This window comes from Mobula birostris, chromosome 1 (genome assembly GCF_030028105.1).
Source record: "Mobula birostris isolate sMobBir1 chromosome 1, sMobBir1.hap1, whole genome shotgun sequence".
Classification (NCBI taxonomy): domain Eukaryota; kingdom Metazoa; phylum Chordata; class Chondrichthyes; order Myliobatiformes; family Myliobatidae; genus Mobula; species Mobula birostris.
In genome coordinates, this window is record NC_092370.1 from 34,428,202 (window position 1) to 34,454,233 (window position 26,032).

The 26,032-nt window shown below is 42.0% G+C and overlaps 1 protein-coding gene across 1 annotated transcript; it reads left to right on the forward strand.

The window, feature by feature from the left end:
- Window positions 1–22,193: 22,193 nt before the first annotated feature.
- Window positions 22,194–25,228, forward strand: msc (musculin (activated B-cell factor-1)). The gene is made up of 2 exons (XM_072253081.1): window positions 22,194–22,631; window positions 24,666–25,228. Exons 1-2 carry the CDS (start codon window positions 22,194–22,196, stop codon window positions 24,750–24,752), a joined length of 525 nt encoding a protein of 174 aa, XP_072109182.1. The 3' UTR covers window positions 24,753–25,228.
- Window positions 25,229–26,032: the final 804 nt, after the last annotated feature.

A 26,032-nucleotide genomic window follows, 5' to 3' on the forward strand; every position in this document is an offset into this window, starting at 1 on the left:
AACAAAGAGTTGGGATTAACGGGTCCCTTTCAGAATCACAGGCAGTGACTAGTGGGGTACTGCAAAGCTCGGTGCTGGGACCGCAGCTATTTATAATGTACATTAATGATTTAGATGAAGGGATTAAAAGTAACATTAGCAAATTTGCAGATGACACAAAGCTGGGTGGCAGTGTAAAATGTGCGGAGGATGTTGAGATAATGCAAGATGACTTGGACAGGTTGGGTGAGTGGGCAGATGCATGGCAGATGCAGTTTAATGTGGATGATTGTGAGGTTATCCACCTCGGTGGCAAGAACAGGAAGGCAGATTACTACCTAAATGGAGTTAAATTAGGAAAAGGGGAAGTACAATGAGATCTAGGTGTTCTTGTTCATCAGTCACTGAAAGTAAGCATGTAGGTACAGCAGGCAGTGAAGAAAGCTAATGGCATGCTGGCCTTCATAACAAGGGGAGTTGAGTATAGGAGCAAAGAGGTCCTTCTGCAGTTGTACAGGGCCCTGGTGAGACCACACCTGGAGTATTGTGTGCAGCTTTAGTCTCCAAATTTGAGGAAGGACATTCTTGCTATTGAGGGAGTGCAGTGTAGGTTCACGAGGTTAATTCTCGGGATAGCGGGACTGTCATATGTTGAAAGATTGGAGCGACTGGGCTTGTATACACTGGAATTTAGAAGGATGAGAGGGAATCTGATTGAAACATATAAGATTATTAAGGGATTGGACATGCTAGAGGCAGGAAACATGTTCCCAGTGTTGGGGGAGTCCAGAACCCGAGGCCTCAGTTTAAGAATAAGGGGTAGGCCATTTAGAACGGAGTTGAGGAAAAACTTTTTCATCTTGCATTATCTCATTCTGTGGAATGCTCTGCCTCAGAAGGCAATGGAGGCCAATTCTCTAGATGCTTTCAAGAAAGAGTTAGATGGAGCTCTTAAAGACAGTGGAGTGAAGGGATATGGGCAGAAGGCAAGAACTGATTGTGGATGATCAGCCATGATTACAGTAAATGGTAGTTCTGGCTCAAAGGGCTGAATGGCCTGCTCCTGCACCTATTGTCTATTGTCTATACCCCATTACTTCCGAGGGGTGATTGATAAGTTCATGGCCTATGGTAGACGGAGTCAATTTTAGAAAATCTAGCACATTTATTTTTCCTACATTTACAGACTTAGTCCAGCTGTCGTGGAGCATACGGATTACTTCTTTGTAGAAGTCGACGTCTTAGAGCTCCAGAAAGTGGTCCACAGCAGGGGGTGATTGATAAGTTTGTGGCCTAAGATAGAAGGAGATGAGTTATTAATTTCAAACTTTCTGCATTTTCACTCAAAGAATTGAACTGCATGTGCATGCAATAACAGCTGTATAACTCATCTCCTACTACCCAAGGCCACGAACTTATCAATCACCCTGCTGTGGACCACTTCTACAAAGAAGGGATCCGTATGCTCCACGACCGCTGGACTAAGTGTGTACATGTAGGAGGAGACTATGTTGAAAAATAAATGTGCTAGGTTTTCTAAAAGTGACTCCTTCTACCTTAGGCCATGAAATTACCAATCACCCCTCATATAGTTGTGAAGACAACATTTCCAGAAGACCTACAAGATACAAATACAATTAAGTAATTTTGGAACAGTAGTTTGATCAAATTGCTTTTGTTTTATGTAGTGCTGACCCTTTTCACTTCTCTCTCTTGAACAAATAAGTTCTCACAATGCATCAGAGAAACAAGCCGAGTTATTTTTGTGTGAAGTGCTCCATTTGTCAGCGGTCCATGTGTGAAATTCAGTCAGTTCTAAAGTGGTTGGTGATGATTAACTTGTATCTCCTGAAACTTCCATGTGGCATATCTGACCCCAAATTGTGCTTGTGTGAACGAAGTGATTTATGAGTCAGATGTACATGGACGTGATAACTGATAAGATCTTCTGGTAGGATGGCGGCATGCTTGAATGGAGCAGATTCTATTGAGTTGACTAAAGGTGTTATTGTATTTTTAAAGTTCTTTTCTTATGATTGCAAGCCCCTGCTGGACATTCAGAACTTAAAGTACTGCAGGTCTACCCCACCAGCGAGATGCTCATTGACAGAGAAACAGAAGGAGCTGGACTTGGTGCAGACCATGATGCAGCCTGCAACAGAGAGGCTTCATTCTGTGAAGGAAGTGTGCAGTTGCTTTGTTTATGATCGAAGGACCCTGTTGGACGTTGGTGGTGTTGGCAAATGGCAGGGGAGCTGTGTGGCTTTGGTCGTTACGAGGTCTAGGCCTCAAGCCGTGGTGTCGCCGGTTTGCAGCTGCCCAAGGGGAAGTGTCAGAATCAGACAATCCACTGTAGTGCCAGAGGCGGTGTGGTGTGAGTTCATGCAGGATTCAGTACTGCCCCCCGGTGTTCACTCAGCAAAAGACAAGCTATATTATGTTTGACTGCAGACTGCTGCAACATCCGTGGACTCAGGCACTTGGACTATATTTATTTTTATGTGACTGTATTTTCTGCTATCTTATGTGTGCTATATGTGCCTTGTGCTGTGTATGACTGTTGGTGCTGTGCTTTTCACTTTGGTCTCACAATAATATTGTTTCATTTGTCTGTATTCATGAGTTGGATGACAATAAACTTGAACTTGAACTTGAATTCCCATGTACTGTTTAAATAAGTTATATTATGCTGAGTTACCCCTGTTGTGGATAAAGTTCAAACTGTCTTTTCATAGTTCAGCTCCCTGTGTAAGTCACAGCCTAGAATTTGGAACCTACTCAGGCAGCTTCATTTACCCATTTCTGACCTGTCCCTCCAAAATGCTGACATGACCCACTACTCACCAATCACTCTTGAACCCTGACCCCAGACTAACCACCATCTTCCCCCATAATAAACAACTTTGGCCCAGAGAGTGGTTCCAGCTCAAGCCCTAATTCATCATTACTAGTCCTGTAAACCTACAGATATGTTTACCTGATTATTTTCTATGTTGTTAGGGAACAACTAATTCAGAAGGTCCATTCGGTAGTACTTGGTGCCTTAAAACTCGGAAGCAGCTGACTTTTGTTGTGGCAGAGCCATGAGTAATTCTATGCCCTCAGTGTCCTCCTTCAGTCTGGCCTTCCACATTTGTCATGTTCTCTACTTTGGAATCCTGAAGATTTCTTCATGTATCATTCTGAATGAATCCCATAATCGTGGGTGCTCACTTCTCTTGATTTTTAGTTATAAGGCCATAAGATATAGCAGCTGAAGTAGGCTATTGGGACAATTGAGTCTGCTCCGTCATTTTATCATGGCTGTTCCAAAATACCCCTCAGACCCAATCTCCTGCGTTCTCACCAAATACCTTCATGCCCTGACCAATCAAGAAGCTGTCAACTTCTGCCTTGAATATATATAAAGGCTTGGCCTCCACAGCTATCTGTGGCAAAGACTTCCACAGATTCACCAGTCTCTGGCTAAAGAAATTCCTCCTCATCTCTGATGTAAAAGGACTCGTCTCTATTCTGACGTTGGGTCCTCTGGTCTTAGATTCTCCCACCATTGAGAACATCTTCTCCATATCCACTCTATCAAAGCCTTTCACCATTCAATGGGCTTCAAGAGGTCACCCCCATTCCTTTGAATTCCAGTGAATTCCAGTGAATACAGGATAAGAGTCATTAAATGCTTTTCATATGACAAGCCATTCAATTCTAGAATCATTTTCGTGAACCTCCTTTGAACCCTCTCCACTTTCAGCACATCCTTTCTACGATGAGGGGCCCAAAATGCACACAATACTCCAAGTGAGGCCTCACCAATGCTTTATAAAGTCTCATCATTACATCCTTGTTTTTATATTCTAGCCCTCTTGAAATGAATGCTAACATTGCATTTACCTTCCTCACCACAGACTCAACTTTCAAATTAACATTTAGGGAATTCTGTACAAGGACTCCCAAATCCCTTTGTACATCAGATTTTTCATTTCTTCTTTGGAAGTGTATGACCATACAATTTCCAACACTTTGTTCGGTCTGCCATTTCATTGCCCATTTTCCTTATCTGTCTAAGTCCTTCTGTAGCCTCTCTACTTCCTCAAAACTACCTGCCCCTCCAACCCTCTTCATATTCTCTGCGAACTTTGCAACAAAGCCATCAATTCTATCAAACAAATCATTGACATATATTGTAAAAAGAATCAGTCCCAACACAGACCACTGTGGAACACCTCTTGTCACCAGCAACCAACCAGAAAAGGCTCCCTTTATTCCCATTCTTTGCCTCCTGCCAATCAGCCACTGCTTTATCCATGCTAGAATCTTTCCTGTAATACCATGAGCTCATAGGTTCTTAAGCAGCCTCATATGTGGCACCTTCTCAACAGCCTTTTGACAATCCAAATACACAACATCAACTAATTCTCCTTAGTTTGTTATTTCTTCAAAGATGTCCAACAGATTTATCAGGCAAGGTTTTCCTTTGAGGAAACCATGCTGACTATGGCCTATTTTATCAAGTGCCTCCAAGTACTCTGAGACCTCAGCCTAAAGAGTCGACTCCAAAATCTTTCCAACCACTGAGGCCAGACTAACTGCCCTGTGGTTTCTTTCCTTCTGCCTCTCTCCCTTCTTGAAGAATGGAGTGATATTTGCAATTTTTCAGTCTTCGGAACCATTCCAAAATCTAGTAATTCTTGATAGATCATTACCAATGCCTCCAAAATCTCTTCAGCCACCTCTTTCAGAACAATGGAATTTACACCATCTGCTCCAAGTGACTTATCTGCCTTTAGACCTTTGAGCTTCACAAGAACCTTCTCTAGTTATGGTAACTTCACACACCACATGCCCCCGATACCTGGTACTTCCACCATAGAAACATAGAAACATAGAAAATAGGTGCAGGAGTAGGCCATTCGGCCCTTCGAGCCTGCACCACCATTTATTATGATCATGGCTGATCATCCAACTCAGAACCCTGCACCAGCCTTCCCTCCATACCCCCTGATCCCCGTAGCCACAAGGGTCATATCTAACTCCCTCTTAAATATAGCCAATGAACTGGCCTCAACTGTTTCCTGTGGCAGAGAATTCCACAGATTCACCACTCGCTGTGTGAAGAAGTTTTTCCTCATCTCGGTCCTAAAAGGCTTCCCCTTTACACTCAAACTGTGACCCCTCATTCTGGACCTCCCCAACATCGGGAACAATCTTCCTGCATCTAGCCTGTCCAATCCCTTTAGGATTTTATACGTTTCAATCAGATCCCCCCTCAATCTTCTAAATTCCAACGAGTACAAGCCCAGTTCATCCAGTCTTTCTTCATATGAAAGTCCTGCCATCCCAGGAATCAATCTGGTGAACCTTCTTTGTACTCCCTCTATGGCAAGGATGTCTTTCCTCAGATTAGGGGACCAAAACTCACACAATACTCCAGGTGTGGTCTCACCAAGGCCTTGTGCAACTGCAGTAGTACCTTCCTGCTCCTGTACTCGAATCCTCTCGCTATAAATGCCAGCATACCATTCGCCTTTTTCACCACCTGCTGTACCTGCATGCCCACTTTCAATGACTGGTGTATAATGATACCCAGGTTTCGTTGCACCTCCCCTTTTCCTAATCGGCCACCATTCAGATAATAATCTGTTTTCCTATTTTTGCCACCAAAGTGGATAACTTCACATTTATCCACATTAAATTGCATCTGCCATGAATTTGCCCACTCACCCAACCTATCCAAGTCACCCTGCATCCTCTTAGCATCCTCCTCACAGCTAACACTGCCGCCCAGCTTTGTGTCATCCGCAAACTTGGAGATGCTGCATTTAATTCCCTCATCCAAGTCATTAATATATATTGTAAACAACTGGGGTCCCAGCACTGAGCCTTGCAGTACCCCACTAGTCACTGCCTGCCATTCTGAGAAGGTCCCGTTTATTCCCACTCTTTGCTTCCTGTCTGCTAATCAATTCTCTATCCACATCAATACCTTACCCCCAATACCGTGTGCTTTAAGTTTGCACACTAATCTCCTGTGTGGGACCTTGTCAAAAGCCTTTTGAAAATCCAAATATACCACATCCACTGGTTCTCCCCTATCCACTCTACTAGTTACATCCTCAAAAAATTCTATGAGATTCGTCAGACATGATTTTCCTTTCACAAATCCATGCTGACTTTGTCCGATGATTTCATCATTTTCCAAATGTGCTGTTATCACATCTTTGATAACTGACTCCAGCAGTTTCCCCACCTCCGACATTAGGCTAACCGGTCTATAATTCCCTGGTTTCTCTCTCCCTCCTTTTTTAAAATGTGGGGTTACATTAGCCACCCTCCAATCCTCAGGAACTAGTCCAGAATATAACGAGTTTTGAAAAATTATCACTAATGCATCCACTATTTCTTGGGCTACTTCCTTAAGCACTCTGGGATGCGGACCATCTGGCCCTGGGGATTTATCTGCCTTTAATCCCTTCAATTTACCCAATACCACTTCCCTACTAACATGTATTTCGCTCAGTTCCTCCATCTCACTGGACCCTCTGTCCCCTACTATTTCTGGAAGATTATTTATGCCTCCTGAGTGAAGACAGAACCAAAGTAATTATTCAATTGGTCTGCCATGTCCTTGCTCCCCATAATCAATTCACCTGTTTCTGTCTGTAGGGGACCTACATTTGTCTTTACCAGTCTTTTCCTTTTTACATATCTATAAAAGCTTTTACAGTCAGTTTTTATGTTCCCTGCCAGTTTTCTCTCATAATCTTTTTTCCCTTTCCTAATTAAGCCCTTTGCCCTCTTGTGCTGAACTCTGAATTTCTCCCAGTCCTCAGGTGCGCCACTTTTTCTGGCTAATTTGTATGCTTCTTCTTTGGAATTGATACTATCCCTAATTTCTCTTGTCAGCCATGGGTGCACTACCTTCCTTGATTTATTCTTTTGCCAAACTGGGATGAACAATTGTTGTAGTTCATCCATGCAATCCTTAAATGCTTCCCATTGCATATCCACCGTCAATCCTTTAAGTGTCATTTGCCAGTCTATCTTAGCTAATTCACGTCTCATACCTTCAAAGTTACCCCTCTTTAAGTTCAGAACCTTTGTTTCTGAATTAACTATGTCACTCTCCATCTTAATGAAGAATTCCACCATATTATGGTTACTCTTACCCAAGGGGCCTCTCACGACAAGATTGCTAATTAACCCTTCCTCATTGTTCAAAACCCAGTCTAGAATAGCCTGCTCTCTAGTTGGTTCCTCGACCTGTTGGTTCAAAAAACCATCCCGCATACATTCCAAGAAATCCTCTTCCTCAGCACCTTTACCAATTTGGTTCACCCAATCTACATGTAGATTGAAGTCACCCATTATAACTGCTGTTCCTTTATTGCACACATTTCTAATTTTCTGTTTAATACCATCTCCGACCTCACTACTACCACCATACAGCTAGTGTCTTCCATAGTGAAGACTCATGCAGAATATTTATTCAGTTCACCTGCTATTTCATTATTCCCCCATTACTACCTCTCTAGCATCGTTTTTCAGTGGTTCGATATCCAATCTCTCCACTCTTTTACTCTTCATGTATCTGAAGGAACTTTTGGTATCCTCTTTAATATTATTGGCTAGCTTACTTTTGTATTCCATCTTTACCTTCTTAATGACATTTTAGTTGTCTTCAGTTGGTATTTAAAAGCTTCTCAATTCTCTAACTTCCCACTAATTTTTGCTCTGTTAAATGCTTTTACTTTGACTTTGAATTGGTCGTGTATTCTTGCCTTTAATATACTTCTTCCTCTTTGGGATGTATATATCTTGTGCCTTCCAAATTGCTTCCAGAGATTCTAGCCATTCCTGCTCTGGCGTCATCCCTGCCAGTGTTCTTTTCCAATCAATTCTGACCAACCTCTCTTTCATGCCTCTGTAATTCCCTTCACTTCACTGTAATACTGATACATCTGACTTTAGTTCTCCTTCTCAAATTTTAGGCTGAATTCAATCATTTTATGATCGCTTATTCCTATAATTTCTTTTACCTTAAGCTCTCTAATCAATTCTGGTTCAGTCTTCATCCACCTTCACTGCCGTTGAGTTCAAAGTAACTTCGTCTGCCTGTTCCACCGTTGAGGTCTTGGTTGGATTATTCTTTGCCAGGGACCTCACCCTCAAACTTACCGCCACGGATGACCCTACCAGGAGCATAGCTCCAGATGGCATTTCTCTCAGGATCACAGGACCACACAAGCTTCTCCACCACGACAAGGTGACAATCCACAGAGAAGTGAGCTGTTCTTAAATGTCATCTCACTGGCACTCTTGAAATTCCCCCTCCTGGAATCCAGCACCAACCTGATTTCTCAATCTAGCTGTATTTTGAAATTCCCCCATGACTACTTTAACATTGCATTTTCTATCTCCAGTTGTAATTTGTAGACCACTACTACTGTTTGGGGGTCTGTATACAATTTCCATCAGGGTCCTTTTACACCTGCAGTTCCTTAGCTCTATCCACAATGATTCAATACCTTCCGACCCAATGTCACCTCTTTCTAATGATTTGATTTCATTTTTCACCAAAAAGCAATGCCATCCCTTCTTCCTTCCTGTCTGTCCTTCTGATACAATGTGTATCTTTGGACATTAAGCTCCCAGCTATAATCTTCTTCCAGCCATGATTCAGTGATGCATACAACATCATACCTGCCAATCTGCAACTGTGCTGCAAGTCCATCAACCTTATTCCATATAATGTGTGCATTCAAATATTACAACTTTAGTCCTGTATTCACCCTTCCCGATTTTGTCCGCATTTTATCTTGAAACTTGTCCTGTTGACCGCAATTTTTCCCTATCAACAGCCTCTGCTCACTACACATTGCTTCTGTTTGTAAACCAGCTACCTCATCTTCAGCACTATCATCTGCCCTTCCTACAATACGTCTTGCATTGAAATGTACACAGCTCAGGACAGTTTTCATACCATGCTCAACCTTTTGATTCCTAACTTCATCTGAGGTTTTATCAACATCTGCCTGCACAACCTCTCCACTGTTCTGGCACTCTGCTTCCCATCCCTCTACAACTCTAGTTTAAACCCCACCATGCAGTATTAACAAACCAGCCTACTAGAATGCTCGTCCCCCTCCAATTTAGGTGCCAACCATCCCTTCAGTACAGGTCCCACCTTCCCTGGAAGAGAGCCCAATTAACCAAAAATCTTATGCCCTCCCTCCTGCACCAACTCCTTAGCCACATATTAAACTGTATAGTCTTCCTACTTCTAGATTCACTAGCACGTGGCACGGGTAGCAATCCTGAGATCACAACCCTGGAGGTCCTGCTCTTTAACTTAGCACCTAACTCACTACGCAGACCCTTGTCACTCGTCCTATCCATGTCATTGGTACCTATGTGGACCACAACTTCTGGCTGTTCACTCTCCCGCAAAAGAATGCTGAGGACTTCATCTGAAATATCCTGGACCCTAACCCCCGGAGGCAACATAGCATCTGGAAATCTTGTACTCGCCCACAGAACCTTCTGTCTGTTCCCCTACTAACGAATCCCCAATCACTACAGCTCACTTCTTCTCCTCTCTTCCCTTCTGAGTCGTAGGGCCAGATCTCAAAACATCTGATGTCCTTTCAAAGAAATTTGTGAATTCTGTTCAAAATAGAATTGTGGGAGATTCTTGTATTTCAACACATTCTAACTGCTTCATTTTAAAGCTAGTCTCTCTGAATTTTCATTGTATCCAAGAATCAGAATTCTTGTGGCACAGGAGTAAGCTATTTAGCCCATAAAGTGTCAGCCAGCTCCTTGAGCAAACCCATCAGTCGCAGACCCTATTGTTTCCTTTATTGTGCTGGAAATTATTCCCTCTCCAGTTCCCCTGAGAATATCCTGATTACTTCTACTTTTTCACCACCCTATCAGGCAGCATTCGCCAGATCATAATTATTCTCTGTGTAAAATAACATTTCCCTTACATTACCTTGTTCAAAATAGCAAATTAATGCCCCAGTCCATGAAACATCCCCACTGAGAATAGTTGGGCACCGTGGTCGTGTGGCAGATAGGGCGATGTTGTTACAGTTTGGGGCACCAGAGTTCAGGGTTCATTCCTGGTGCCATCTGTGAGGAGTTTGTGCATTCTCCTCATGACCACATGAGTTTTGTTCAGGTGCTCTGGTTTCCTTCCCACAGTCCAAAGACATACGTGTTGGTAGGTTAATTGGTCATTGCAAATTTTCTTGTGATTGGGCAAGTGTTAAATTGGTAGATTGCTGGATGGCGTGGTTCATTGGGCCAGAAGGAACTGTTCTATGCTGTATCTCTAAATAAATAAATAAACCAATCATAGACTTAATTGTTTTCTTTTTTATTATAAATTAGACTCTGTCTTTCTAAATGATAGAAATAATTAATACTCGAATTGACGTAACCAGAATCTTCTTTGTCAATATTTTAATTGACGTAATCAAAACCTGGCTCAAATACCTCTTTATCGTTGATATTCCTTATCCTCAGCCACATCTGACTGAACCTAGGCTAAGTTTATCCCTTCAGAGTTATAATTTATTCTCTACAGATACAACTATGGCTTAACTCAGTGCAAGAACCAATTTCACATCCCATCCTTACTTTTATACTCTATACATGCATCTAAACACAATATCAGAGATTCAGGACTATGACTCCATCCCCTAACGCACTGGGGCATGGTTCATGAGTGATGTTCTGTACAAGCTTCTTCGTGCCTCCTTTATTTAGAATAGTCTTAGTTATTTCTCCTTCCTTTCCCTGTTTCTATATACAAGAGCTAATATTATTATTCACATTGCTCATCCTGCTTGTACGCCTCCACACAGTGGGCTGTCACTTGTCAATTATTAGTCTCCCTCCTTTAGCATTATCAGGCATAAAAGCTTTTGAATGGTCCATGAACACTATCCCTTTATTTGGCTTCTGCACTATTTATGTTTGCAATTTATGGCAATTTTTATGTATTGCGCTATACAGCTGCCACAAAACAACAAATTTCATGACATTTGTCTGTGATAATAAACCTGATTCTGATACAGCCACTTTTTCCAATGCTTCAAAGTGTTAAACCCATTCAAAAAAAAACAACTTTCAGCCTTAGGAAATCATTAAGACCATTAAAATTTTAAACCTTGGAACATAAAAAATAATTTTTAAAAATGCAATCAATAAGACCATAAAACATATGTGTGGAATTTCACCATTCGGCCCATCAAATCTGTTCTGCGATTGCATGTGGCTGATATATTGTCTTTCTCAACCCCATTCTTCCACCTTCTCCTCAAAACTATTGACACCCTTACTAATCAAGAACCTATCAACCTTCATTTTAAAGAAACCCGATTACTTGGCCACCGCAGCATCTGTGGCAATGCAGTCCACAGATTCATCACCCTCTGGCTGAAGAAATTTCTCATTATCTCTGTTTTAAAGGGACATCCTTCTATCCTGAGTCAGTGCCCTACGGTCCTGGACTCCCCCACTATTGGAAACACGCTTTCCATGTCAACTCTATTTCAGCCTTTGAATATGAAATCCCCCTCATTCTTCCAAACTCCAGTGAGTACAGGGCCAGACCCATCAAACACTCCTCATACATTAATCCTTTACTTTCCGGGATCATTCTTGTGAATCTCTTCTGGACCCCTCTCCAATGCCAACATGTCATTTCTTAGGTTGGGGACCCAAAACCGCTCACAATCAAATGGGGAAGGAAAGTTGAAAATGCTGGAAACACTGTGGAAAGAATTAACCTTGCAGAACAAATTTCCTTCCTCAGAAATTTCCTTCTGAGAGCCTTGAACAGCTACTTGCTTCCTCTTTCTGTAGATGCCGCCTGACCTGCTGAGTGTTTAGGTATTTTCTTTTCCTATTCCAACATCTGAACATACTGGCTTTCATAATTTTTTTTCTGATGATTAGCTCTTAAGTGTCCCAAGTGAACCTTTTGATAATATCGCTTTTCTTCTGAAACGTACATCGTAAATTCAAAAAAAGAACAATGGCTCAAATTAAGGAAGAAGTAATTAGATGCAGGAGGTGGTTAAAATTAGTTTGTATTATAAATATTAACTCATGAAGCTCTTTAAGTCAAAAGCTTCAAGCTTCAATGAGCGATATTAGCAAAGATTTAAAATGGAAAACATTTTCATTATAGCCAGTTACATTCCATTGCTGGAGATATACTCCTTAACAAACAATAGTTTTTCCCTTTGGCTGAATGTTGTGCCTAGGGGTGCTGAAGGTTTATAGATGATTCCAGTTTTGTTGTTTTCTACCTGAGGTACCTCAGAGTGTGAGGTTTAATTTCTGTTTCAGTGCAATATATGCAGGGCTTGTTTGTGAGTGGGCACTACAAGAAACAGATTATTAAATTATTTTATCCTTGCTTGGTTTACTGTACTTGTCAAGCGCTGCTGCAATATATCAAGAAATGTGCTTGCATGAAAGGCAAAATTTAGTGAATTCTGTAATTTGTGATGGTGAATGCATGGCTGAGGGATTGGAGCAGGGGGCAGGGATTCAGATTTCTGGATCATTGGGACCTCTTTTAGGGCAGGTGTGGCCTGTACAAAAAGGATGGGTTGCACTTGAATTCCAGGGGGACCAATATCCTGGTGGAGAGGTTAGCTAAGGCTATTGGAGAGAGTTTAATCTAGTATTGCTGGGGGGTGGGAACTGAACTCTTCAGACAGAGGAAGGGGGCAGTTGGTTCACAAAGAGAGGAAGTGCGAGAGGCAGGATAGGCAGTTAATAGAGAAGGGATGAGCTCAGACCAATGGTTTGAGATGTGTCTATTTTAATGCAAGGAGTATCATGAACGAAGTGGATGAGTTTAGAGTGTGAATCAGTACTTGAACCTAAGATATTGTGGCCATTAGAGACTTGGATGGCTCGGGTTCAGGAATGGCTACTTAGAGTGCCAGGCTTTAGATGTTTCAGATAGGACAGGGAGGGAGGCAAAAGAGGTGGAGATGTGGCACTATTGATCAGAGATAGTGTCATGGCTGCAGAAAAGGAGGAAGTCATGGAAGGGTTGTCTACTGAGTCTCTGTGGGTGGAAGTAAGGAACAGGAAAGGGTCAATAACTCTACTGGGTGTTTTTTTCATAGACCACCCAATAGTAACAGGGACATCAGAGTGTAGATAGGGAGACAGATTCTGGAAAGGTGTAATAATAACAGTGTTGTCATGGTGGGAGATTTTAATTTCCCAAATATTGATTGGTATCTCCCTAGAGCAAGGGGTTTAGATAGGATGGAGTTTGTTAGGTGTGTTCAGGAAGATTTCCTGACACAATAAGCCTACAAGAGGAGAGGCTGTACTGGATCTGGTATTGGAAAATGAACCCGGTTAGATGTCAGGTCTCTCAGTGGGAGAGCATTTTGGAGATAGTGATCACAATTTTATCTCCTTTACCATAGCATTGAAAAGGGATAGGAACAGACAAGTTAGGAAAATGTTTAATTAGAGTATGGGGAAATATGAAGCTATCAGGCAGGAACTTGGAAGTATAAATTGGGAACAGATGTTCTCTGAGAAATGTATGGCAGAAGTGTGGCAAATGTTCAGGGGATATTTGCATGGTGTTCTGCATAGGTACGGTCCAATGAGACAGGGAAAGGATGGTAGGGTACAGGAACCGTGGTGCACAAACACTGTTGAAAATCTAGTCAAGAAGGAAAGAAAAGCTTACGAAAGGTTCAAAAAACTAAGTGATGATAGAGATCTGGAAGATTATAAGGCTAGCAGGAAGGAGCTTAAGAATGAAATGAGGGGAGCCAGACGGGGCCATGAGAAGGCCTTGGCGAGCAGGATTAAGGAAAACCCCAAGGTATTCTACAAGTATGTGAAAAGCAAGAGGATAAGACGTGGGAGAATAGGACCAATCAAGTGTGACAGTGGAAAAATGTGTATGGAGCCAGAGAAGACAGCAGATGTACTTAATGAATATTTTGCTTCAGTATTCACTACTGAAAAGGACCTTGGAGATTTACAGTGGACTGGAAAGCTTGAGTATATAGACATTAAGAAAGAGGATGTGCTGGAGCTTTTGGAAAGCATCAAGTTGGATAAATCACCAAGACTGGACAAGATGTACCCCAGACTACTGTGGGAAGCTGAGCCTCTGGCAATGACCTTTGCATCATTAATGGGGATGGGAGAGGTTCCAGAGGATTGGAGGGTTGCAGATGTTGTTCCCTTATTCAAGAAAGGGAGTAGAGATAGCCCAGGCAATTATAGACCAGTGCGTCTCACTTCAGTGGTTGGTAAGTTGATGGAAAAGATCCCAAGGCAGGATTCATGAACATTTGGAGAGGTATAATATAATTAGGAAAAGCCAGCATGGCTTTGTCAAAGGCAGGTTGTGCCTTACAAGCCTGATATAATTTTTTGAGGATGTGACTCAACACATCGATGAAGGTAGAGCTGCAGATGTGGTGTATATGGATTTTAGCAAGGCATTTGATAAGGTACCCCATGCAAGGTTTATTGAGGAAGTAAGGAGGCATGGGATCCAAGGGATCATTGTTTTGTAGATCCAGAATTGGCTTGCCCACCAAAGGCAAACATTAGTTGTAAATGGGTCATAATTTGCATGAAGTTCAGTCACCAGTGGTGTACCTCAGGGATCTGTTCTGGGATCCCTTCTCTTTGTGATTTTTATAAATGACCTGGATGAAGAAGTGGAGGGATTGTTTAGTAAATTTGCTGATGACACAAAGGTTTGAGGGTGCTGTGGATAGTGTGGAGGGCTGTCAGAGGCTACAGTGAGACATTGATAGGATGAAGAACTGGGCTAGAAAGTGGCAGATGGAGTTCAACCCAGATAAGTGTGAGGTGGTTCACTTTGGTAGGTCAAATATGATGGCAGAATATAGTATTAATTGTAAAACTCTTGGCAATATGGAGGATCAGAGGGATCTTGGGGTCCAAGTCCATAGGACACTCAAAGCTGCTACAGAGGTTGACTCTGTGGTTAAGAAGGCATATGGTGCATTGGCCTTCATCAACCGTGGGATTGAGTTTAAGAGCCGAGACGTAATGTTACAGCTACATAGGACCCTGGTCAGACTCCACTTGGAGTACTGTGCTTAGTTCTGGTCACCTCACTACAGGAAGGATGTGGAAACTATAGAAAAGGTGCAGAGAAGATTTACAAGGATGTTGCCTGGATTGGAGAGCATGCCTTATGTGAATAGGTTGAGTGAACTCGGCCTTTTCTCCTGGGAGTGACAGAGGATGAGAGGTGACCAGATAGAGGTGTATAAGATAAGAGGCATTGAGCATCTGAGATATCTGAGATAGTTAGAGGCTTTTTCCTAGGGCTGAAATGGCTAACACAAAAGGGCACAGTTTTCAGTTGCTTGGAAGTAGGTACAGAGGAGATGTTAGGGGCAAGGTTTTTTACGCAGAGAGTGGCGAGAGCGTGGAATGGGCTGCTGGTGACGGTGGTGGAGGCAGATACGATAGGGTCTTTCAAGCGACTCCTGGATAGGTACATGGAGCTTAGAAAAATAGAGGGCTATAGGTAACCCTAGGTGATTTCTAAAGTAAGCACATGTTCGGCACAGCATTGTGGCTGAAGGGCCTGTATTGTGATGTATGTTTTCTATGTTTCTAAGTACATACATGTCACTATTTGCAACCCAGTATTTCATTTTCTTGTGTGTGTGCAATAAATCCAATAACCATAGCAGATCCAATGAAAGGCTGCATCAACAGGGCAGACAATCAGTGTTGAAAACACAACAAAGTACAAAACTAAAGGAAAAAAAGAAATAAATAAGCCAATAAATATTGAGAACCTGAGATGAAGATTCCTTGAAAGTGAGACCATAGGTTCTAGGAACAGTTCTGTGATGGGGCAAGTGAGTGAAGTTTGAGTGAAGTTATCCCCTCTAGTTCAAGAGCCTGATTGTTGTGGGGTAATAACTGTTCCTAACCCTGATGGTGTGAGTACCTTCTTCCTGATGGTTGAGGAGTAATAACTGTTCCTAACCCTGGTGGTGTGAGTACCTTCTTCCTGATGGCAGCAGTCAGAAGAGAGCATGACCTGGATGGTTGGGTCCCTGATGATCAATGTTGCTTTTCTACAACAATACTCTGTGTAGGTGTCACAGGGGTGCGTTGATGGCGGATCCAAATGCAAGACACAGACGCTGAAGTACAAGGAACAGGACGACTAGAGTAGGGACGTGACAGGATACACACAAGGAGCAGGGACAAAAACAAAGACTTGGGCTAGGACCTTGACTAGACAGGGAACCTGGACAAGGAATTATGAACTAGGATCCTGGGCTTGGGCTCCAAGCCAGAGACTGGACAAGGACCCAGAACCTGGGTCTTGCCTCGGGCTCGGACCCCAGAACCAGGTAAGGACATGACATGACTACAGGACTGGAGGCTGGGGTCTTGAGGCTTGAGATTGGAGACAGGTTGGGAACTGTACATCAACATAGAGCTGGGACTTATCCTTCGAAAAGCCGGGACTCATCTTTAACACGACACTAACATGAGATTGGACCGTACACAGACATAGAGCCGGGACTTATCCTTAGACAAGTCAGGACTCAACTTTATCTCCACACCAAGGTGGGACAGGTCCATCCGTCGGATAATGGCAGAACGATCAGACTTACCCAACAGAGGCAAAGAGAAGACACGACCCCTCACAGGGCAATGGCAGAACGGCTTGACTTACGCCACGGAGGCAAGGACAAGACAAGACAGGACAGATCCCCCCACAGGGCAACAGCAGAACAGCCTGACTTACCCCACGGAGGCAAGGACAAGAAGAGACAAACACTGAAGAACGACAGACAGTTCCATCTCTGCATTGGGGTTGCTCCAAGTCACAGTTTGGCCAGCAACCTAGGCTGGCTATGGAAACAGCTGGATCCCTACCTAGCTTGGAGTGGCTGACAGCCACTCAGCTGGCCCAGGAAACAGCCGAATCCATACCACAAAGACAGCTCCAACTACTGACGGCAAGGCTTCATGAAGCGATGATTCTCCAACACAGCCTAAAGTTGGCAAGTGGCCACTCTAGCCTTCCACCAACAGGTTGCTCCCAGAAAATCTTGACAAGACAAACCAGCAGCCCACAGGCATCCCCAAGGCTACTTATATTCCAAGCCCCAAGATGAGAATCAAGTGCCTATGATTAACTCAACCAAAACAAGGGACAGCTGGAAGACCCAGAGGCCTGAGTCCACGGACCGGACCGTGAACTGGAATGCGGACTTCACAGTCCGGACCATGACAGTAGATATGTTCAGTGGTGGGATGGACTTTACCTGTGATGGACTTGGCTGTATCTATGACTTTTTGCATGATTTTCCTTCAAGGTCATTGGTGTTTCCATACCAGGCTTTGATGCTGCCAGTCAACATACTCTCCACCACACATCTTTAGAAATTTGTCAAAGCTTTAATTATTTTGCTGAATCTTCACAAACTTCCAAGGAAGTAGAGGCACTGCCATTCTTTCTTCATAATTGCACGTTCATGCTGGGCCCAGGTCAGATCCTGATAACACCAAGGAATCTAAAGTTGCTGACCCTCTCCATCTCTGATCCCCTGATGAGGATTCACTCATGGACTTGCAGTTTCCTCCGCATGAAGTCAATAATCACCTCCTTTGTCTTGCTGACATTGAGTAAGAGGTTATGTTTTTGGTATCATTCAGCCAGATTTTTAATCTCCTTTCTATATGCTGATTAGTCACCACCTTTGATCCGGCCTACCTTAGTGGGGTCACCAGCAAAGCTAAATATGGCATTGGAGCTGTGCTTAGCCACACAGTCAGGAGTGCAAAGCGAGTAGAGCAGGGGTCTAAACATACAGCCTAGCGATGCACCTGTGCTGATAGAGATTGTGGAGAAAATGTTGTTGACAATTGGACCTGACTGGGGTCTGCAAGTCGAGGATCCAACTGCACAAGGAGGTATTGAGGCCAAGGTCTTGAAGCTTGTTGATCAGTTTTGAGGAGATGATAGCATTGAGTGCCAAGCTGTAATCAATAAAGAGCATCCTGGTGTATGCATCTTTGCTGTCCAGATGCTCCAGGGTAGAGTGAAGAGCCAATAAAATGGCATCTGCTGTGGACCTGTTGTGCCAGTAAGCAAGACGCTTCTCAGGCAGAAGTTATTGCGTTTCATCACCAACCTCTCAGACCACGTCATCACTGTGGATGCAAGTGCTGCTGCACGATGGTCATTGAGGCAGGTTATCACGGTCTTCTCAGACATTGATAAAATTGAAGCCTGCTTGAAGAAGGTTGGAACCTCAGACTGCCGAAGCGAGATGCTCAAGATCTCAGTAAACACTCCAGCCAGTTGATCAGCACAGGTCGTTAGTATCTGGCCAGGTTCTCAGTCTGGGCCGCATGCTGTCTGTGGGCTCACTTTCTAGAAGGCTGCTCTCACGTCGGCCTCAGAGACTGAAATCATAGGGTTATTGAGAATTGGTGATGGTTTTTGTCGGTCAAAGCGAGCTTGGAAGGCAATAAGCTCGTCCGGAAGCGAAGCCTTGTTGTCACCTATGTCGCTTGCTTTTACTTTGTAACGGGTGATAGCCTTCAAGTCCTGCCACAGTTGTCGAGTATTCTTCCTTGATTTGAGTTTAGTCCGAAATTGACTCTTCGCGCGCGAGATGGCTTTCCGGAAAGTTACCTCTTGTAACTTTCTTGGTCGCCAGACGTGAATGCCTCTGATCAGGCCCACAGCAGATTGCGAATCTTTTCTCGTCCAAGCTTCTGGTTGGGGGATACCCTGAATAATTTTGTGCAGACACACTCGTCTATGACTTTATAGATATATATATATATATATATATATATATATATATATGGTCCGTATTAACCGCGGTGGATTCATTCAGATCCACAGAGGAGTCCTTGACACGGTCCCGCCCACCGAGTCGAAGCAATGCCATACCCGATCCTTTACCTCCCACGACCACCTCTTTGTTGTCCTAATCTCTGGAGCCTTGCTCTTTCAGCCTCTTTCTGTATGCAGGCAGGAGAAGGACAACTAAGTGATCAAATTCCCCGAAATGCAGTCGGGGAATAGAACGGTAGGCATTCCTTATCTTAGTGTAGCAGTGGTCAAATGTGTTGACACCGCCGGTGCTACAGGTTATATGTTGATGGTAATTGGGCAGGGATTTCTTCCAAACGTCACATTCAGATTATAAAACAGGGCTTTGAAGAGAGACAATATTTCATACAATACTTCACAGCCAAAGCAAAAGTCATTACACCGCATACAATTATTTTAACACAATGAATTCACACATTTCGATTACTGAAGCACATTTGGAAACGAAATATATTTTGTTTATTACACATTTACACCAGATATAGCTAATTTGCTGTGTTTCCTTGTAACCGCAAATAGATCTGTATCTTCACATCAATCAGCAACAATTCAGACTTCCTCCCCTCCTGGTCATTTCTAGTGCAGTGGGGAATAGCAAACTTCATTCGTACCAAAATATTAGGTTGAAATATTTCATATTTGACCATCTTTAAAAATGTCTCGTTCGTGAGATTTATTTGTAGGTATTTATAATGAAATGCATTAAAACTATGCTATTATTTATTAAACAATCGTTATTATTTAATTTGTAATTTGAAATAGCTTAGCGCGTTTGAGACAAATTTTAAAACCAGGATTCCAGTCCACATGATACAGGTTAGGGCGCTGAAGTATAATTAAAGGCCTGTGGTTTGTTTATAAATTCGCCGATGGAGTATTTAACAATACTCGCGGCCTTGGAAAAGCGAGTCTGACCTCAATGGAAAACCCAAGCCGATCGATTTTCTGCTTTGCTAAGACTTTGTCTCGGCAGTTGTAACTGGATCTGAAAAACGTGGGGCAGAAGCAGCATCGAGCATTTTTTCCATATTAAGCCATTTAAACAGGTTCGATTTCCTTGCTCAACTGAGAGTTATTGCTTTGCAATCTTCCTAAATTCTGATCTGTTAATCTCCGCCCCTTCCCGGTAAAATTTTAAAATCTTGACCTAAATTGACGGGCATTAAAACTTAGACGCACATATTGTAAAGTCTCCGCTGGCATTAATTATATGTGACCTAAGTAGTTTTACCTTGTGTCTGTAATGAAAGACTTGAAGTTCTGTGATTTCCTTTACAAACATTCAGACCGTGTTCCTGACGTTCAAGTGTACTCAAAGTTCCTCTCAATGACAAAATGTCAGAAGTATGTTATTGCACGAGATTCTTCAGTCGGAACCCTATCTATTAAACACTGGATGAGTGATTACTACCATGTAGTATTTCCCCATTTATTTGTACTGTGAATGCCTGCAAGAAAACGAATCTCAGGCTAGTATATGGTGACATATATTACTTTGATAATAAATTTACTTTGAACTTATTTCTGTATGTTTAAAGTGGGTATAGTTGTGTCTCCCGGCTATATATAGAGATAATTGAACTTCTGAATGCCCTCGACCCCCCCCCCCACCCCCGCCAAAAGGTACAATATCTCTGTTGTAATAGAAATGATTATTAATAGAAGATACCTTACTATTGAATACTCGTGTACTGGATAGGGGCTGGAAATGTTGGTGGTATGTCTTCAAGATTTCCTTTACGAGGGAGGACAGCACTTCCCATTTGTACACGATGATTTATTGAGGTTACGAGCGCTGCCACTTCTGACGGACCAACGTGATGACACTTCTTGGTTCCGTTCCACGACAGAGATGTTACTAGAGCCAATTTCTTTCCTGCAAAGTCTAAGCGACCCGATTGCTGAAGAAAGACCCTGATACGAAAATAAGGCCTGAATTCGTTCTGGGGTCGATAGGATCTCTACAATGTTTACAAAATCAATCAATTCTACCATAAATCTTCAGGAGGAGCTCGCTTCAAAACGCACCTGCACAAACAATCAGAAGGATTGCCAATTTTTCCAAAATTTCAGAGATAAGTGCTATATACTTCCTTAACAAAATATTTTGCAAAGCTCAACGCAAGTCAGTGTAAGCGCTAGAAAATCTATCTCCAACTTCACCTTTGCTGTTTTATATATAGTAACTGCGCACATGCTTCCGATAAGTAATGGGAATATATGTGGCACTTAAAGCGAACCTCAAGCCATTTATAAAGGATCTTAATTTATCTGATCTCACTGAGTGGGACTAAATGAGTTTGGCAATTTCTCAACTAGTCCTTAGCGTTTGAGAAAGTCATTAGGCGGCAATATATGAGCATAAGAAATTCTGGCATGGTGGAAATCCACAGGACGTAAACAGCGGCGATCCAAAACAGGATTCTGGCCAAATACATAAATAGAGAGAGAAAAGCTAAACTGCAAACAAGTCAGTTTAAACAACAATTGTATTTACCTTAAACTTTCTTCACATCTGAGTGCATTTAAGTTTGGATAATTTATTCATGGGGATAATTAACTCAAAAATAATCTTTATGGGAAAATACAGGAAATTATATATCAGGCAATATATATAACCTCATTTGGGAGCAAAGGGTTATATTATTTTACGTTTGATAGTTGAAGATAATTATACCATGTGTGTATATTCTTTGCCTTATTAAAACTAAATTGCCTCTGTCATTTGTGGTAGCTCTAATTATTACGCATTGTTCAAAAGCTCGTGTATTTGGGGAGGTCTGCGTTTTTTTAAGACTGCAGTAGCACTCACTTCTTCGCCAACCAAATGGGCTGTTTAATTAGTTTGTTTTAACAGCGATTGATTGAAGGCTTCCAACTCAAATCCCAGTTTACATGGGATATACCACTGAGGGACTGAAAAAAAAAACAAACTTCTATAAAATATTCAAACTCTAAAACTGAATGCAAGGTACAGGCGTGTTTAACATATCTTCAATAATATCGAAACATGGACATGGGAGAAATAACCCCTTTTCTCGCCCCTTTTACGCGGGGGCATTGTTGTCAGTTTTAAGAGTTCGTCACAACTATCCTGGAATGGTCAGATCCACATAGACCAAACACTTCCTGTTTAAAAGTGATAGCAGGAGCCGTCAAAACCAATAGAGGTGGGGTTTATTTTCTCGCGAAGGAAGTGTTTTGCGTATGTTTTTTTTCCCCTGGTATTTAACGAATTTGTAGAGGGAGACCTTTTCACTTGAGGTTCATTTAATTTTCCAGAGGTACCATGTCTACTGGATCTCCCAGTGATACCGAGGATATTCAGGAAATGGAATTACAGGGGCTGCATCTCAAATGTAACGGTTTGAAACACGAGTCGAACGAGGCGGAATTCTATATCTCCGCTGAAAACACGGACGAATCGAGTTCTGACTGCAGCTCCAAGAGGAAAAGGCAAGGGGCTGTTAGGAGAAAGCAAATGCCCCGGCTGGGCAAAGAGGGCAAGCAGTCGCAGAGAAACGCTGCCAATGCCAGGGAGAGAGCCAGGATGCGAGTCCTGAGCAAAGCCTTCTCCAGGTTAAAAACCAGCCTGCCCTGGGTGCCCTCAGACACAAAACTTTCCAAACTTGACACCCTCAGACTGGCAGCTAGCTACATCGCACACTTAAGGCAGATCTTAGCAAATGATAAATACGAAAATGGATACGTCCATCCGGTAAATCTGGTAAGAATTGCAGATATTGCACAGCTTGGTAACCCGAGCGAACCAAAGTCCACCACTGCGTCTCGGCACAAGGTGTAATTGGTATCAAGAACTTGAGTGTTGTAGTGCGTTCGCATTTTATTGAAAATACTTCTATAAATTTATAGTTTCAAATGTTTATGGGGGAAACATATATCACTAGGATCTTGGCGCATCAGTGCCCTTTCAATGTAGATTTCGAACATTGAAAGTGCACACATTATTTTGTGATTCAACATAGAAATGCTACTCTAATAACAAAACTCGCATTGATTAGTAAGTACGACATCCTCTTTTGCGCAGTAGCTCAGTGAACTTCTGCGTCCATCACTGATCAATACTCCAGACAATGGCATCTTTAGAAACAGGCAGGTGCATCTTCATCGGCAGCACGGCATTTAAAGGGAAAACACCTTGCATGCAAATTCAAATAAAACGCTCTATTAAAAAAAGGTTTTAGTAGTATATGTAACGTGACGTTAGTTTTACATGTTACCACTCCTTAGCCTGCTGCACCTACAGGTTTGGGGGTGAGGGTATTAAAAGCTACTGCGCAAGGTCACGGAAGAAACCTGAGCGCCCCACTTAACACGCATCCCCACTAAACTCGCGAACCCACAAAATCAAACAGCTTTTTTTGTGTTTAAATAGTAGATTGCTCTAGGTAGTCTTTTCATTGTCAACGATCGTATAATACTTTCTCTTGTGGGGAGATTTGAATGAAAGAACAGATCTCAGTCAAACAACAATTGGTGAAAAGGGTAAAATTAAGGTATTATTTTGTAAAAACACTTAAGACATCTTGTTCTAGACCGGCAGCTTCGGCCAGCTACTAAATCAGTAAAAAGCAACCTTTAAGATAAAAAGAGCCAAAGGATTGCTGGTATGTTATAATAGCCTTCCCAGCAACTTGTAAACGGATTCTGAGAAAATAAAATTTCCTTTACACGAAAGGTTTAGGTACTTCAACTTTAAAATAACTTTGGTTTTATTTTCCTTTTATTGCTGCAAATGCAAATCTGCTACTAATTTCTAAAATGTAAGTATGTCAGATAATTCCGCATAAGTGGCATTATAATTTCTATATTGAATTGCGCGGCTGTTAACTATGCCTGTCTCCGGCTAATCACAGATCTAATGTTTGTTACATTGAGGGGGCGTTTTGTAAGCTTATTTTTGGAGTTATTTGGCTCTGGCTCAGGCTCAGGCGGTCAACGCAAATAGTTTTTTTACATATATCCCAAAAAGCTAGGATACATGGAGATTTATATGCAGAGCGCTTCAGATCGGCTGCTTTGGAATCTAATGATATTCCAGAAAGTTAAGTCCAACAACAGGTAGTGGACTATATTTCTGAAATGCTTTACAGAAAGAAATCCCACCTGAAGCTCACATGAAATCTGGGTTCGTTAAAAGATCTTTTTTTAAGTTAAATTGCTTCGAAAAAGATCAACAAGAATAGAATATATTCTTACCAAGATCCAAAAATAAAGATAATTGATGCCAGATTTATTTCGTCAAAATTAATACGGTACATTTTTTCCCTCGTGAAACCTTAATACAAATTAAAATGTACGAATTATTTGTCCAACTATATTTGGATTAGGACTGATTGGTTGTTTCAGTTTAATTATCCTGAGATTCAGGGGAAATGCTGAATAGCATAGGCGTTGCAATTGGATTTCTTCAGTGCTGGTCCAGAGAGTAACAAACCATCACTCTCAAATCCGCCACTTCATGAGGACCGGTCGGAACGCTGCCGTTTGTCATTCTGTCACTAAATCCCACTTTATATTGTAAATGACTGCATGTGGTCTCACATCGATTACCGAGTAACAATATGAGTTTCCGCGGATGTTGCATGACGATGTTAATGAAACTGAGTTCAAACTCTGAGGTAAAATGACGAGAAGAAATCTATACTTCCTGATTCTTAGAACCAGTTCGCGGACATTTCTCACCATCTCAGTAAGGACCGCCGAATTATTATTCTAACCATTCTGTTTCAACTTTCAGACCTGGCCATTCGTGGTTTCAGGAAGATCTGAAGTAGATAGCAAAGATTTTGCCACCACGTCCAGATTATGTGGGACTACTGCTTAGCAATACGAGCGCCTTCCACTTCAACTCCTCCCTGAGCAGCTGTCACCATTCCAACGCTTGGCCTGACCGATAAGGTAGATGCGCCGTCGGAATGATGCGGGATAGCCACGTTGGTTCCTTTTCGTTAGTTGCATGCTTTGCAGGACAAAGCTCTGACTTGCCGCATTGTTCTAATGGAGGTGCGGGACAGCCTATAATATTGCCGGCCTCTTCAGGACCTTCTCGAAGATGATCCGGTCCTGTTCCGATTACGGATGTTCCTTTTTCTATACAGAGTTGGGTGAGATGCCAGCTGCCCTCCATCCACTGAAAGCACATTCAACATTGTAAATAAGTTGAAACGTAGCAGTATTGACCATTGGTTAATAAATTGTGGAATTATGGCGACTACATGTAAGAGAAACAAGCCACTTAATGTATAATAAATATTTTTGTATTCTTGTATATTACAGCTTGGATAAAGGTGCTATGATTGCCTCCAGTATTGTGTTAGTATTGGCATTTTGAGTAGTACTCAATCATATAAACTTGTATGGTTATTGTTTATGCTTTAAAATGTACAATTTGGATCTTTTATATAAAAAAGATTTCACTGTAGTTTTATATTTTAAAAAAAGTAATTTTATCAGAAGAAACAATAGCACTTTATATGTTGGTTATCAAAAAATCTTTGTTCTTTATGATTTTCATATTAAAAGCAAAGATTTTGAATTTATTTCCACTGAATTTCAAAACTGGAGTGGAAATGTTGAAGTATTTTGGGGATTTTAGACATCTCAACAATAGGTTTGAATCCAATCAGGAAATTAGCTTTTAGCTTTAAAGCATGACTGACAGCTCGTTTGTGTATGCTTTATGGACTGTTGTGATGTAAATAATTAATGCAACAGCTATTGTGTTGTGGTTCTATGGCACAGTGTGCAAGATGTACACTGTAGCACATGTCAAGGCTTCTTCAGCAGCACATCAAAGTAAGAGCATTTTCCACCGAGGAGGTCAATGCCAGCAGCTGCATATTACCACCACTAACTTCCTATCAGGTCCCACAGCATCCTGAATAAGATGTGTGTCATAGAGGACTCCTTACTGCAATAAAATCCTTGAATTCTTTACCAAGGACAATGTAGGAGTACTTTCACCACTTGGACTACAGTACTGCAAGATGGTGGTTGATTCCTTCTTTATTAGTGAGGTAAATGTTTTAAAATGTTCCTTTCCTGGTGCCAAAAATATCCTGAGAAGGTTTAAAACTTACTGCTTTCTTGAAATTCAACCACAGT

Coding starts and splice junctions, on each gene's coding strand:
- msc (XM_072253081.1), top strand. CDS start 22,194: ATGTCTACTGGATCTCCCAGTGATACCGAGGATATTCAGGAAATGGAA. Junction 22,632..24,665: donor ACGTCCATCCGGTAAATCTG/GTAAGAATTGCA, acceptor TTCAACTTTCAG/ACCTGGCCATTCGTGGTTTC.